General features: G+C 38.8%; 1 protein-coding gene across 1 annotated transcript in view; it reads right to left on the bottom strand.

Moving 5' to 3' along the window:
- The window catches only part of NDFIP1 (Nedd4 family interacting protein 1), a 44,073-nt gene that overhangs the window by 17,343 nt on the left and 11,790 nt on the right, over window positions 1-14,940 (bottom strand). The window contains exons 2-3 of the mRNA XM_001153016.8: window positions 3,525-3,612; window positions 3,079-3,209 (exon numbers count right to left, since the gene is read on the bottom strand). Of these exons, the coding sequence (XP_001153016.3) occupies window positions 3,079-3,209; window positions 3,525-3,612 (219 nt within the window). The remainder of the gene's footprint in view (window positions 1-3,078; window positions 3,210-3,524; window positions 3,613-14,940) is intronic.

Below are 14,940 nucleotides of genomic sequence, written 5' to 3'. Positions count from 1 at the left end.
TTTAAAAAAATATACCTCAAGAAAAGACAAAAGACAAAATTTACTTACACATTTGGTTTAAATTCTAGAATATCAGTAATCGAGGACCTGTTTAGGACCTAAAATATTAGTAATTAGAGATAAAATCAGCCAGGTGCAGTGGCTCATGCCTGTAATCCCAGCACTTTGGGAGGCCGAGGCAGGCAGATCACAAGGTCAGGAGATCGAGACCATCCTGGCTAACATGGTGAAACCCCTGTCTCTACTAAAAATACAAAAAAATTAGCCGGGAGTGGTGGCGGGCACCTGTAGTCCCAGCTACTTGGGACGCTAAGGCAGGAGAATGGCATGAACCCAGGAGGCAGAGCTTGCAGTGAGCCAAGATCCCACCACTGCACTCCAGCCTGGGCGACAGAGTGAGACTCCGTCTCAAAAAAAAAAAGATAAAATCAACCAGCTCAAGTGCTTTACGAGGCTGATATAGGGGAAAAAAGAATAGTACGATCATACATGAATAGTCCACAGAACTGCCCACTGCTCAACTCCATAAGCATGTATTTGTATTGGTATACAGATCTAAATCTCACTTCTAATCTTATCAGCAGATAAGACCTTTTCCATCCTAACTTGATAACATAATATTGCAGACCTAGAAATAACATGATCATGAACAATACCAACACATGTGGGCTATCTTTTTAACTGATACAGGTGTGTGTTGAGATATTTAAAAATAATTGAATATATACTTAAAAGTGATAGATTTGTACACAGTTCAATGAGGGCTCCTTAAATGAAAAATATTTTAGGGAATATCAAAACTTGTACACAGAAAAGGGTCTGGAACACCCAAATTGTTAACAGTGGTTCCCCTGGGGAGTGGGAACTAGAGAAAGGGAAGTCGGTGGCAATGGCAGCTTCCTTTTCTAACTTAACATACTTCCTCTATTGTTTGAAATTCCTATAAAAACGAATTTTTATAATTAATTTTTTAAAACATTAAATACCTAGTATTCTTACTTCATATCAGCAGAATAAGGTTTTGCCAAAATTAAAAGCGAATTGTTTTTTGCATAACTATTCAAAGATATACTCCAAAAAATATATGGAAGTAACATCTAATAATATTACAAATGCCTTCTAACTGTTCTTCCTGTCCTCTTGGTATCTCTTCTACCATGACGCATCCTAGAAATTGCTGCCAAGTTAATGTTTCCAAAACACCACACAAGTCCTCTCATACCCTTGCTCAAAAACTCTGAAGGATTCTCTAAAAGCTACATATGAAGTTTAAATACCCCCATCTAACATTCCAAAGATTCTATAAACAACAGTTGTAGTCACGACTTTCTATCTCCCTTCACAAACTCTTGCTCATACAAAGCCAATTACTACATCCACAGAACTGCCTCCACCTGGCTGAATTCACACCGGCTTTCTGTGCCTTTTTCCCTCTGGAATGTTCTTACCCATCAAAACTCCGGGCCCACATCAAATCTCATTTTCCCCTATGATCACCCAGTAAAAAGTTTCAGTTCTTGATGCCCACTGCTCTTATGTGTCTTAGTTATCAGTATTTGTGGGCCCTTTACCCTAGTTGGATTTTAGGCTTTTGAATAACAATGAGGAACACTGCCTTATACAAAGCTTTTTACCTATCCACTGTAAAATATACTGCATCTTTATTTTTTTTATATTTAAAAAGTGCTTTATACATGTCTGCTGAATACTAGAGCCCTTTAAGAAGTTCCTAAATATGTACTTCTATCAAATGGAAGTATTCTGAAGAGTTATGTGATTAATCAGAGCTAATTTCCATACTGATCTATTTACCATATATTGCAACAGATCTGCAGAGTACAGTGAAACAACAAGGACTTTGGATTCTAGAATATCTGGGTTTGACTTTCACTTCTGCTACTTATCAGTCATATGACTTTGGGAAAATTACTTTTTCTCTCTGGACCTAAATTTTCACATCTGTAAAATGCAGATAATATAATCTCTACCTTTCAAGGTTACTATGAAGACTGGAAACAATATACAAAATATATAAACGCATCAAGCACAGTACCAAGCATGTGGTTTGCTTCCAATATACGGCAGTTACATTATGATGGTCTTGCTCTTAGACACTAGGGTTTTTAGTTTCTCCCTGGTACCTGTAAGAACTGAATGCACATCATCACCATTTAGGATCATCCTAGATTGGGCTCATAAACTATTTCTGCCAAGATGATTTTAGGAGCTTCGCTCCTCACAGTAGGTGGTGTCTGTAAACAGTCTACTATCTTAAAGCCAAGAGGGGAACATCTGGGCCTATGCCATCACACTGCCCAGACTAGGCTTCTGTACTTGCTCATCACTCACTCCAGTTACTTGCTAGAATAGAGCCTAGAGGCCTGATGGTCCCCGCATTTCTGGGGACTTATCCTGCTTCCATTCTCCCAGCATCTGGTCCAATGCCCTACCTTCATCAGCCTCAATCTGGATGAATATTTACAAAATGACAAATGCAGCACTTACATATCTGACATCAAGAACCAAGAGTGCCCAATAATCTCCACTGGCTTATATGGCATCCCAATCTCCACCTCCATGAATCAACATCAGGCTAGATGGAATCTGAACTCACTATGTCCCCACAAATGACATGATCTGGACTGCTGGAAGAACAGAGTTCATCTAAATCAATGTGAAGATCTCTCTTATGAGTTTAATTCTACAAATTTGCATATATTTATTCTCTTCCTAGACCTCCCTAGCAGCTATCCACCCAACAGCAAAATATTAAGTGTGCAGAATCAAGGAAACGTTAGTGTGCTTCTGCTTCAAGATACTTCAGCCATCCCAGGAGACTTGAAAAAGTAGCGGTAATAGGAGAGATGAAGGAAAAATGAGCAGGTTTGACTAGTAATTTACCTCATCATTTTTAAGAAGAGATGAGTTTATTATCCCAAAAGCAAATGTACCTGATTTTTAAAATTAGCTCTACTTTCACTAATCAATACAATCATAAGTAACGAATCAAAATTGGATAATGAAAATAACTTAATTCCCACAGAGCAGCCATCAAGTAACATGGCAAATTATACTCACTCTCCCAGGAACCAAAGGGATAGTAGCTTCAGCCTTGGTCCTCTCCGCTTCATCATAACTGGGCAGTGTTGTAGCTACATTGTAAGATGGGGGCTTTGGAAACCCAGACTCATCCTTGTAGTCAAAATATGCTGCAGAATTTTAACAGTCACAATTTTTTGATGATTAGCTGAATTGAAATAAAAGGAGTTCCACTAACTCTAGCAGACAAAACCCAGCCATTCCCTTAAGAGTACATATATAACAATTGAACCAAAAGACATTCTTAGATGAATGTAATAAACTGGGGGTGATTTTTAAATGTATCCACTTCCCAATTATTTAAAATCCAGACTTGCTTTGTAACCTTTCTTGCAACTGCTTCTGAGGCTTTTTTTTTTTAAACTGTAATGTCAAAGCACAGAGTGTTTTTAAGGATTCCGTGATCACCTTGCCCTGTTACCTACCTGCGCTCTCTGCAGAAATGCTGCTGTAAGGTGGAGGAGCATCACCTGCAGCCTGTTCAGGTTCTCCAGACTCTTCTTCATTCTGCAACTAAATAAAAATTTCATATTTTAATGTAAGCATAAAGCCAATTAGAAAGATAAGAACCCAAAAACTGAAATAAATAGCCTTTCTTGAAAGCTATTTGGCAATGTATTTTGAAAGCCTTGAAATGCACAAATCCTTTAAGAAAAGTATTCTACTCCCAGGAAGTTATTCTATGGAAATATTCAAAGAGGCAAAATGGGTACATATAAGTGTTGTGTCAGCAAAAATTAGAAACAACCTAAATTCCAATCATAGGAGACAAATAAATTATAGTACATCACACAAAGGACTACTAAACGGCCATTAAAAATTAAACTTTGCCATCCTGGCCAACATGGCAAAACCCAATCTCTACGAAAAATACAAAAATTAGCCAGGCATGGTGGCACACTCCTGTAGTCCCAGCTGCTCAGGCGGCTGAGGCACAAGAATCGTTTTAACCCGGGAGGCGGAGGTTGCAGTGAGCTGAGATGGTACCACTGCACTCCAGCCTGGGCAACAGAGTGAAACTCTGTGTCAAAAAATATATACACTAAATTTCAGCCAGGCATGGTGGCTCACACCTGTAATCCTAGCACTCTGGGAGGCCTAGGTGGGTGGGATCGCTTGAGATTAGGAGAGCTTAGGAGTTCAAGACTAGCCTGGGCAACATGGCAAAACAAACCCTGTCTCTACAAAAAATACAAAAATTACCCAGGAGTGGTGGCATGCACCTGTGGTTCTAGCTACTCAGGAGGCTGAGGCAGCAGGATGGCTTGAACCCAGGAGGTCGTGGCTGCAGCGAGCTAAGATTGTGCCACTGCCCTCCAGCCTGGGGCATGAGCGAGACCATGTCTTTTAAAAAAAAAAAATTAAATTTCATTACTCAAATAGATATTTATGGTGTACTATTATTACATGAAAAAAGCTAAATTTGCCAAACAATATGCATCATATAATCCTTTTTAAAAAGGCAGACATATAATGGAAAGGAGGCCTAGAATGAGACATTTACAGTTCAACACTGTTATTTCTAGGTAATAGGAGTACAGGGGAATTTTTCCCTTTTGTTGTGTATCTGCATGTTCAAATATTTTGCAGTGAATATTTATCACTTGCATACTTTTTTTTTTTTTTTTTTTTTTGAGAGACAGGATCTCACTCTTGTTGTCCAGGCAGGAGTGTGGTGGCACAATTACGGCACACTGCGACCCTGGCTAACTTTTTTTAAAATTTATTTTTTGTAGAGATGGGGTCTTCCTGTGTTGCCCAGACTGGTTTACAACTCCTGGCCTCAAGTGATGTATACTTTTTTAAAGTTAGAAAAATAATCTGTTAAGACAAAAGACAAATCACAGACAAACCATGTTACCATTATATTCCGCATGCACACCAAATTAAATCTTAAATAATTGAGACATTTATGAAAACATAAAATTCTCCCTAATTCTACATATATCTGTCAATAGATATCCCTTTTCCCTATCTCAGCAACTTTTCTGCCAGTCAAATCTTCAATTTTTAAAAATAACTTGCACTGAAAGTGTCTGCTGTTGCTAGTCTGTATAGTCTACACAAGTCATCTTCATAGAATAAAGACATTTCATTTGGTTTTTCCAGTCCAGTGTGACAATGAACTATATTAATTTAAAACATGAGTTGGCTGGGACTAGGAGCCAATCTGAAAATTAATAACAGAATATTTAGTGATATAACTGACGTAGGGGTCTGGTCCTGGCTTCAGTATCATCAGGATATACAGAGCCAACTGACATACTTGTAAAATACATACCACCTCTAAACCATACTGCTACAAAGAACTCTATCTTGAATTGAGACAGAAAAACAGAGAGGCTGAGGTGTACTAACATGAAGTAGAGCTCCATAATCCATTAAATTTTCTTTCTTTCTTTTTTTTTTTTTTTTTTGAGATGTAGTTTCGCTTTTGTTGCCCAGGCTGGAGAGCAATGGCGGGATCTTGGCTCACTGAAACCTCCACCTCCCAGGTTCAAGCAATTCTGTTGCCTCAGACTCCAAGTAGCTGGGACTACAGGTGTGTGCCACCAGACCTGGCTAATTTTTGTATTTTTAGTAGACGTGGGCCAGGCTCGTCTCAAACTCCCGACCTCAGGTGATCTGCCTGCCTTAGCCTCCCAAAGTGCTGGAATTACAGGCGTGAGCCATTGTGCCCGGCCACAATCCATTAAATTTTAACTGATCATCTCAATCTCCACTCACTATGCTGTTCAAAACCAGATGTCAATAAATTTTTCTGACTAATACTACAAAAGCTTCAATTTCAAATGAATTCTTGTGTCAAATTCTCATCAGCATCTACCATCTGGGTACATTTTTTCGAATCCTAGTAATCTAATGTTAAACTTAAGGTACTCCCAAAATAGCTGTATTATAACCTAAGATAATTTTTCCTTTTAAACGAAGACATGTGGCCAAAATAGGTGCAGTAAAGCCAAATGCTCCTGGGACACCGAACTAGGAATTACTTAAATAGAGTTCTTGGGACCATGGTTCACCTAAAATACTGGTTTTAACATTATTTGAAGCTCTTGGCAAGGTATTCTTAGCCTCCTCACACCTAACCACTCTTGTGCTGTGGGAAGGTCACCAAAAGAAGCAGAAGAGTCAGCAGCAAGAACAAAGGCAAATACAGACTTTTCGAATATGTTCCCTTAATATACTGTAGCCAGTAATGAACTTCATTTAAACCTAGCTTGGTTTATACTTAACCCGTTTTATATTTCCTGAGCTTGGTGTCAAGGTAATCACGTTACCCCTGCATAATTTAGGTCTCAGAAAGGAAGCATGACAATTCTAAGAAATACAGAAATCCAAAGAACACAGAGGTTAAGAGGTCTTCTATGACAATATTTGTAAGATAGGCTGCCTGTCTCCTGGCAACTTGGAAATGTTAAATTTGATCATCCCCCACCATAGTAAAAGATGACAGTGCAAATAAATTCCAGCCTTCTTAGAACCACCAATTTTCACTTTGGTAAGGAAAAAAACACTTCCAGGTGAAGAGTTTGCTCCATTAAAATTCACTACTTTAGAATAGTGTACTTTTTTCAATTGAAAAATAAAAACAATTTAAAACACCATTATGACTATGGTATAATCCCAAGACCTCACTGTACAGGCTTCTCACTCTGGCTTATTTCTATAATGCTGGTGATAAGATTAGGCTCCATCAAGAAAGCTGTTTAAAACAAAACACTGCAATGTAGGGGGATCGGGGGGGAGAGGCAATCACCTTCAAAAAGAGTAAGCACTTAGTGCCTGCCATCTGCATGCATAATAACTTGCTGAACAATGGAATCCTTAAATATACATCTTTTTACACTTCAGGGGCAACAAGTCAGGCATTCACTAACAAGTGGAGGAACCATGTGCGCTAGAACTAGAGTGTGCTATAAAATTGATTACTTGGTTCCAATTTTTATTTTTAAGATTCCCCTTTTCCGCCCCTGGGAACCCTTTTGTGCAGCCTCCCTGCCATGTCCCTGGAGCTCAGGGATCTTCGGGCTCTTTCCTGACACTTTCTGAAAGAATACGCGGCATTGTCACGTTTGGGTTAGAGTTGGAAAGATGCTCAGTCTCTTCCATCAACTGGGTCAGTGGAAGCCCGAGTCCAATTTAACTGTCACAGAATCTGGGTTGTAGGGGATACTCAGAGAGACAGATCTGAAAACTGGGACAGATCTGGGAACTTCTGCTCTCAGTGCACAGAGATGTTGGGCAAGGGTAGGGGGGATATCCTTTGAGTGACTGTGATAGATAATAAATAAATAGCTGTTGGACACTGGATTTTTTTTCCTGTCATATAATTTCTGTTAAAATTCTGATCAATTTTACTAAACTTCAAATATGATTTATTTTTTTGAGACAGAATCTCACTCTGTCACCCAGGCTGGAGTGCAGTGGTACCATCTTGGCTCACTGCAACCTCTGCCTCCTGGGTTCAAGTGATTCTTCCGCCTCAGCCTCCCAAGTAGTTGGGATTACAGGCATGCACCACCATACCTGGCTAATTTTTGTATTTTTAGTAGAGATGGGGTTGTGCCATGTTGGCCAGGTTGGTACCAAACTCCTGACCTCAAGTGATCCGCCTGCCTCAGCCTCCCAAAGCGCTGGGATTATAGGCGTGAGCCACCACACCCGGCTGAAATATGATTTAAATGGCATTTTTTCCAAATACAGCTATACAATTACCTACACAGGCCATACAAAGTAGAGTTTAATACAGAACTACCTATAACTACCTATGCCTCCATCGCTAAGAAATAAATAATCCAATCACCTGAGAATTCAGATGACCTTTCACTTTCTCACACCCAGAGTGTGCCCTTACTCTTTTCCTGATTACCTTTGCTCCCCTCTACGTGCTGAGCAGACTAGAATGGCTCCCCAGAAGAACCCTAAAACTCTTCCTACTTCAGATATGTCACAATCTGCCATGGTGCCTTTGGCCTTGATGACCTTCAATTTTAAAAAAACATTTATTTACAAATAGGTGCTACTAAGGTTTTGTTCTCAAGTCACACCTGTAATCCCAGCACTTTGGGAGGCTGAGGTGGGCGGATCACTTGAGGTCAGGAGTTTGAGACCAGCCTGGCCAACATGGTAAAACCTCGTCTCTACTAAAAATACAAAAATCAACCAGGTGTGGTGGCGTGCACCTGTAGTCCCAACTACTCGGGAGGCTTAGGCACGAGAATCGCTTGATCCTGGGAGGTGGAGGTTACAGTAAGCTGAGATCAAGCCACTGCACTTCAGCCTGGGCGACACAGCGAGATTCTGTCTCAAAAATAAATAAATAAATAAAATAAAATAGAGGGTTTTTTTCCCCTCCTTATCACCTTCCTCTGTATCTAGGTCCTATTGTTATTAAAAATAAATATGACATTTTTATGAATCTCCAACACAGAAATCATATATAGTTCTAATTCTAATAGAAACAAACTTGAATTTAACAAGTTTAAGACATTATACCCTACAGATTTAAACTATTATTTGAGTTCCCAATCAGCAAGAAAGCTTCACCACCACCCTCCTCACTAAGCAGTTCTAAAATGAGTTGTTTTTAAGCAACAGCAGAGCTGGGGCTAGGATTAGGGCTAAGCAAGGGGCAACATTTATAACTGTAGCAAATGGCAGGACCTAAAGGCACTTAAAAGTCATTCTTGGATTATCTATATTTACTAAGAATGAGAGAACAACAAAAAACCCTACACTAAACAAAACCCATAAATCCTTATATATGAGAAAAGGTATCAACATACACCTCAGAATTCATACAAACAAACAAACAAAGCATGTGAAAAATAATGCTGAAGTATCCAGTAAGTCCATAAAGTTGCAAGTATTTTCACTACTTAATTTTTTCTTGGTTTGGTCGTACTTAAACAGCAAGAAAATTCTTGTAAGTTTCAAGTCCCTTAAGTTATTAAAAATAAATATCAGAAAATTCTGGATCAATGCTTGAACTCTAGTTTTGAATGTTATTTACTACTTCTATCTTAGAGTTAATTGCTAAAACTTTTACCTTAAAATGCAATTTTTAAAGCTCTCATTACCAACCCACTACTTCTGCATAGTCCCTAAATCCTACCAAAACAAGGCAGTATAATTACAAAAAGTAAATAAGCACATTTCCTTTGGTATACAGCTGAGTATGCTATTTTACTGCTGTTCGGAAATAATCATTAAGTTTGTGTGGCCTGTACATTTACTTTATATATTGTAAATATAAACTCTGTTATTCTAACATCACCAAATTATTTACATTCAAGAAAAATTCTCTATCTAATTGTTATTAATTAGGGGAAGATATTTTAAATAATTCTGACAAGATAAGAGAGACTAAACAATAAAAAGGCAACCCAATTATAAAATGGGCAAATGATTTGAACAGACATTTCTCCAAAGAAGATATACAAAAGGCCAGTAGACACAAAATGCTCAACATCATTAAGTCAGCAGAAAAACGCAAATCAAAACCAAGACTCAATACCACTTCATGCTTACTAGGATGGCTATAGTAAAAAAGACAGACAATAACAAGTGCTGAGTATGTGGAGAAACGGGAACTCTAATACACTGCTGGTGGGAATGTAAAATGGTGCAGCTGCTGTGGAAAAGTTTGGCAGTTCCTCAAAATAAGTTAAACATAGGCTGAAAACACAGTGGCTCAGCCTGCAATCCCAGCACTTTGGGAGGCTGAGGCAGGAGGATCACTTGAGGCCAGGAGTCTGAGACCAGCCTGGGCAACACAGCAAGATCCTGTCTCTACTAAAAATTTAAAAATTAGCCAGGCATGGCGGCACACCTGTGATCCAGCTACTCAAGACGCTGAGACAGGAGGATCACTTTAGCCAAGGAGTTCAAGGCTGCAGTGAGTCCAGTCCAGTCTGTTGCTCAGTCTGAGCAACAGAGTGAGATCCTGTCTCAAACAAAAACAACAACACAGATTTATATTAACATCAAGCAATTCCACTCCAAGGTATATACCCAAGAGAACTGAAAACAAGTTCACACAAAAACTGGTACATGAATCTTCACAGTAGCATTATCCATAATAGCCAACAATGTTCATCAACTTACGAAGGGATCGACAAAATGTGGCTTATCTGTACAATGAAATATTATTCATCCAGAAAAAATGAGATACTGACACATGCTGAAACATGGATGAACCTTAAAAACATTATAGTACAAGAGGCCGGGTTTGGGTAATCCCAGCACTTTGGGAGGCCGAGGCAGGCAGATCACGAGGTTAGGAGATTGAGACCATCCTGGCTAACAAGGTGAAACCCCATCTCTACTAAAAATACAAAAAAATTAGCTGGGCGTGATGGTGGGCACCTGTAGTCCCAGCTACTTGGGAGGCTGAGGCAGGAGAATGGTGTGAACCTGGGAGGTGGAGCTTGCAGTGAGCCGAGATTGCGCCACTGCACTCCCGCCTGGGCGACAGAGGCGAGACTCCGTCTCAAAAAAAAAAAATCTTCAAGTTGCTCATGGGGAGCCAAAAAAAAGAAAAGAAAAACCCACCAAACCAATTACCAGATTTAGACTATCCTCAATATCTCCCATGGAAAAGATAAATGAAAATCCTCTTAATAGCAAAATGAAAACACATTTAAAAATCAAAATTTGCCAAAGGAAAAGCGAAGCAATCAGAATAATGTTTTAAAAAGTCAATACAATAACAGATGAAAAGAATACCGTAATTTTGCAGTAAATCCCCTCACAAAGCTAACCGTTTGTAAAGCTTTCTATTTAAAATTTTTGTGGTTATCATCACTGTTAATATGTATCAATATAACTGATGAGTACACCTTGGTTTTGAAAGAGAAAATTATTTATGTTAGAATGAGTCCTTAGAAATGAAAGCACAAATCCTGTGACCTATGATCATCAATTTTACGGTTTTCTTCTGATCTTCCTATTCTTTACGTAGGTCCAAGTAACAAGTGAAGGCATGCCATCCAAAGAGAAAGGCAAGGAACTAGCAGAAATCAACCCTCATCCCTGAAGGCACTAATTAGCCAACCATGGCTATGGTAGTAGCACTGCAAGGTTTTGGGGTGGCACCAGAAAATTATCATCAACCTGCCAACCCCTGGGATCTGTGTCTGACATCCAAATATTTCTAGTACTGATGGCTCCACCAAGATATTGTCAAGCAAATAATCCTCTGTTTTCTGGCACCCAGCTTGAGGAAAACCTACAGCCAAGAGCCTTTGAGGTTAACGGTAGGCCCTTAATGGGTCATGATCTTACAAAGACTACGGAAATAAGAAGCGACAATTGTTCAATATTTCCAAATAGTTAATAGCAAGTCTAGCTGCTCATGAACATATAGCATTTTAAATTAAGAAGTAGCATCTACACTATTTATAACCAGTCCATATCCTCAGTAATGTGAGTTTTTTTTTTCTCCACTTCTTGGTTCCATAAGAAAATTCAGGCTTAGCTCAGAGCTCCAGGGCCCATTTGAGAAGGATTTAAAGCCCTAGAGAAAGACAAGTTGAAAAGGAGACTATGCACCTGGCTCCCTGTCTTTGACAGAATAGCAGGAACTGGTCATCTTTTGTTTACAGAGTAAACAATACTAAAAATAGTGGCTGTATCAGACTCATTTTAAAATAATTTATACAAAATCTAGTCCATAATTTAAATGCAAAGGTGGTAAATACATTCTGTTTTAACCCCTCAAGACCCTGTATATAGATTTAATCTAAGATATGTTAAAGCTCTAAAATAGAAACATGGAAGCACAAACAAGCTCCTAATTATTTGTCATTTAAAATGATACATTAAGCAGCTCCTTCCAAAGGGGAAAAAAAAGTCACAACAGACCATGGACTACAACTGGCATCTATTCAATAATTATTTTATGGCTGGACATGGTGGATCACACCTGTAATCCCAGCACTTTGGGAGGCTGAGGTGGAAGGACTGCTTGAGCCCAGGAGTTCAAGACCAGCCTGGGCAACATAGCAAGACCCTGCCTCTTAAAAAAAATAATTCTTTTAGATTTCAAGAACAATTTTAAAAATCACTTGTTTGGACCAGGCACAGTGGCTGATGCCTGTAATACCAGCACTTTGGGAGGCCAAGGTGGGAGGATCACTTGAGATCAGGAGTTTGAGACCAGCCTGGCCAACATGGTGAAACCCCATCTCTACTAAAAATAGAAAAATTAGCTGGGTGTGGTGGCATGCCCCTGTAGTCCCAGCTACTTGGGAGGCTGAGGCACGAGAATCACTGCAACCTGGGAGGTAGAGGTTGCAGTGAGCCGAGATTACCCCACTGCACTCCAGCCTGGGCAACAGAGTGAGACTCTGCCTAAAACACAAAACAAAAACAAAACACACACACAAGAACTCTACTATTCATTCAGAAGACACCATTAGGAAAGTGAAAAGAAAATCCAAAGAGCGGGAGGATATATTTTTCAGACAATGGACTTATATCCAAAATACATAAAGAACTTCTTAAAATCAATAAGGAAGCCATTCAATAAAAAAGGGACAAGACTTGAATAGACATTTCACAAAAAAAGATATCTAAATGGCCAATAAACTTACAAAAAGGTGCTCTATTTCATTAGTCATTATAGAAATGAAAATTAAAACCACAGATGATGACCAAAATAAAAAACAGAAAATACCAAATGTTGTTGAGAATATATAATAACCAGAACTCTCACACTACACTACTGATGGGAGTATAAACCTGTACAACTACTTTAGAAAACTGTTTGCCAATATCAACAAAAAATGAATTTACACATATCCAGCAATTCCACTCCTAGTTATATGTCCAACAGAAACATTTACATATGATACCAAAAGACACATAAGGAGGGAAAAAGCAACGGTATTCACAAAACTGGAAATTACTCAAATGCCTATCTACAGTAGAATAGGTAAATAAATTGTGGTATTTTCACATAATGAGACAGCAGTGTGCATGAATAAACTGTAACCCACATGGGTAAATTTTGCAACATCATGTTGAGCAAAAGAAGCCAGACTCAAAACAGTATTTACTGTATGATTAGATTCATATAAAGATTTTTTTAAAGAACAGGCAAACTAAACATACCAGTGAGTATGCCCTGGGAGGAGAGTGACTGGAAAGGCACTGAAGGGATCTTTTGGAGTGCTGGCAATGCTGTTTCTGGATTTAAGTACTAGTTAGCTGTGCATGTTCAGTTTGTGAAAATTCATTGAGCTGCACATTTATGATTGTACATGTTTTTATACATAAATCATACTTCACTAACAATTCAGAAATGGGAGAAGAAAAAGACTGTACGAGGAATAGTGATGCAGACTGTGAGCCCTCTGTGGACTGAGACCTTTGCATGGTTTATCACTGCATTCACCCCAGCACTTACCAGTGAGTGGCACAGCATGGATACATTAGTGAGTGTTGGCCAAAACAGGCACGGAGTTGGATTTCTAACAGAAACTTACCTGAAGAAATAGCAGCTAATCTTAATACCATTTTAACTTACCAGTTCGCATCTATGAAAAGTATTCATATTACTTTACAAATCTCCAAATAAATTCACAGGCTATGCATGTAGCCATACACAGATGACTGCTATAACTGTAGAGAGGACAGTGATGATGGTTTCAGGAGAGGAGAACAGCAGGTATGGTATCTCCATCAGTACTCAGCACAAGGAGTGCATTTTAAACATGGAAGAGTTGAGGAGAAACATGGCCTTACAAAGCAACTAAGGCAAAAGCAGCTCTCTCCTACTGACTGGTCTAAAAGAATACGTGTGAAACAAACAAACTTTCAAAAAAGATTGCTATGATTTGGATGGCAGTCACAGGTCTCTGATTTATTATTGTTATTTTGCACAAGGTATATCTATACTATGTATTCCTTTCATATGTATCCATAATTTCACCATAAAAATGAAAAGAATAGTATGGCTCTATAGTTACCAATTTTAAAAAGAAATAACAGAAAAGAAACACAAAGGAGAAACAGGCATCTCCAACCTTTATCTCTTTAGAAATGAGAAATGTTTAACATTTAGTATTCAACCTACAGCACTTAGCATTAAGTGCTCAGGTGTTCAATTAAAGTTTGTGTTATATATGAAGGAAAACTTATCTTGATCACAATGTAATTCCTACAATATTGTTTCTTCTAAAAACAACCAATTGGTATATCCCAAGAATGGAATATTCCACATTGAAAAGACAGTGAAATCAAATGTAGACACTGAAAGACAGTGACAGAGCCATGCCTAGAACCCAGGCTTGCATGTTGACTGCAGCCTGCTCAGCTCTGATAGTGAGAAGTTCCAAAAGCTATGCTTGCTCATTAGCCTGGAGTAGAGCATACTCAGGTAGACATTATGGGTGGGAAAAGGTATTCTATTCAGGAGAGTCCACCTTGATTCAGGCCTGGTCATGAGGTCCCCTCTTCCTGCAAGAACAAAGAGAGCCAAAAAGTAGGTGCATCAAGCATTTAATACCTTTCCTGTTACACTATCATCACAGAATGTTTCATTCTACAAGTATTCAACTGCTAGGTTAATTTAACAGCTCTCATTAAATGTGTCAGGCCACAACTGATGTGGGGTCTGGGGACAGAACAGTGACATGGCTGGTGTTTTTGGCCTCACTAAGTCTGCAAGTTTAGCAAATGAAACACAAAGAATTACAATTACTGTATAATGTCCAATTAAAGATTAGACAGTTGCCTCTTATTCCTCCTGAAACCCTCTTAAATATAAATGTGAGTAAAATGTTGCTTGTTTAAAGGCAAAAAAACTTACAAGCAACAGGAAAGGAAGCAGCA

This window comes from Pan troglodytes, chromosome 4 (assembly GCF_028858775.2).
Source record: "Pan troglodytes isolate AG18354 chromosome 4, NHGRI_mPanTro3-v2.0_pri, whole genome shotgun sequence".
Lineage (NCBI taxonomy): Eukaryota > Metazoa > Chordata > Mammalia > Primates > Hominidae > Pan > Pan troglodytes.
This window is presented reverse-complemented; position numbering and strand designations above follow the sequence as displayed.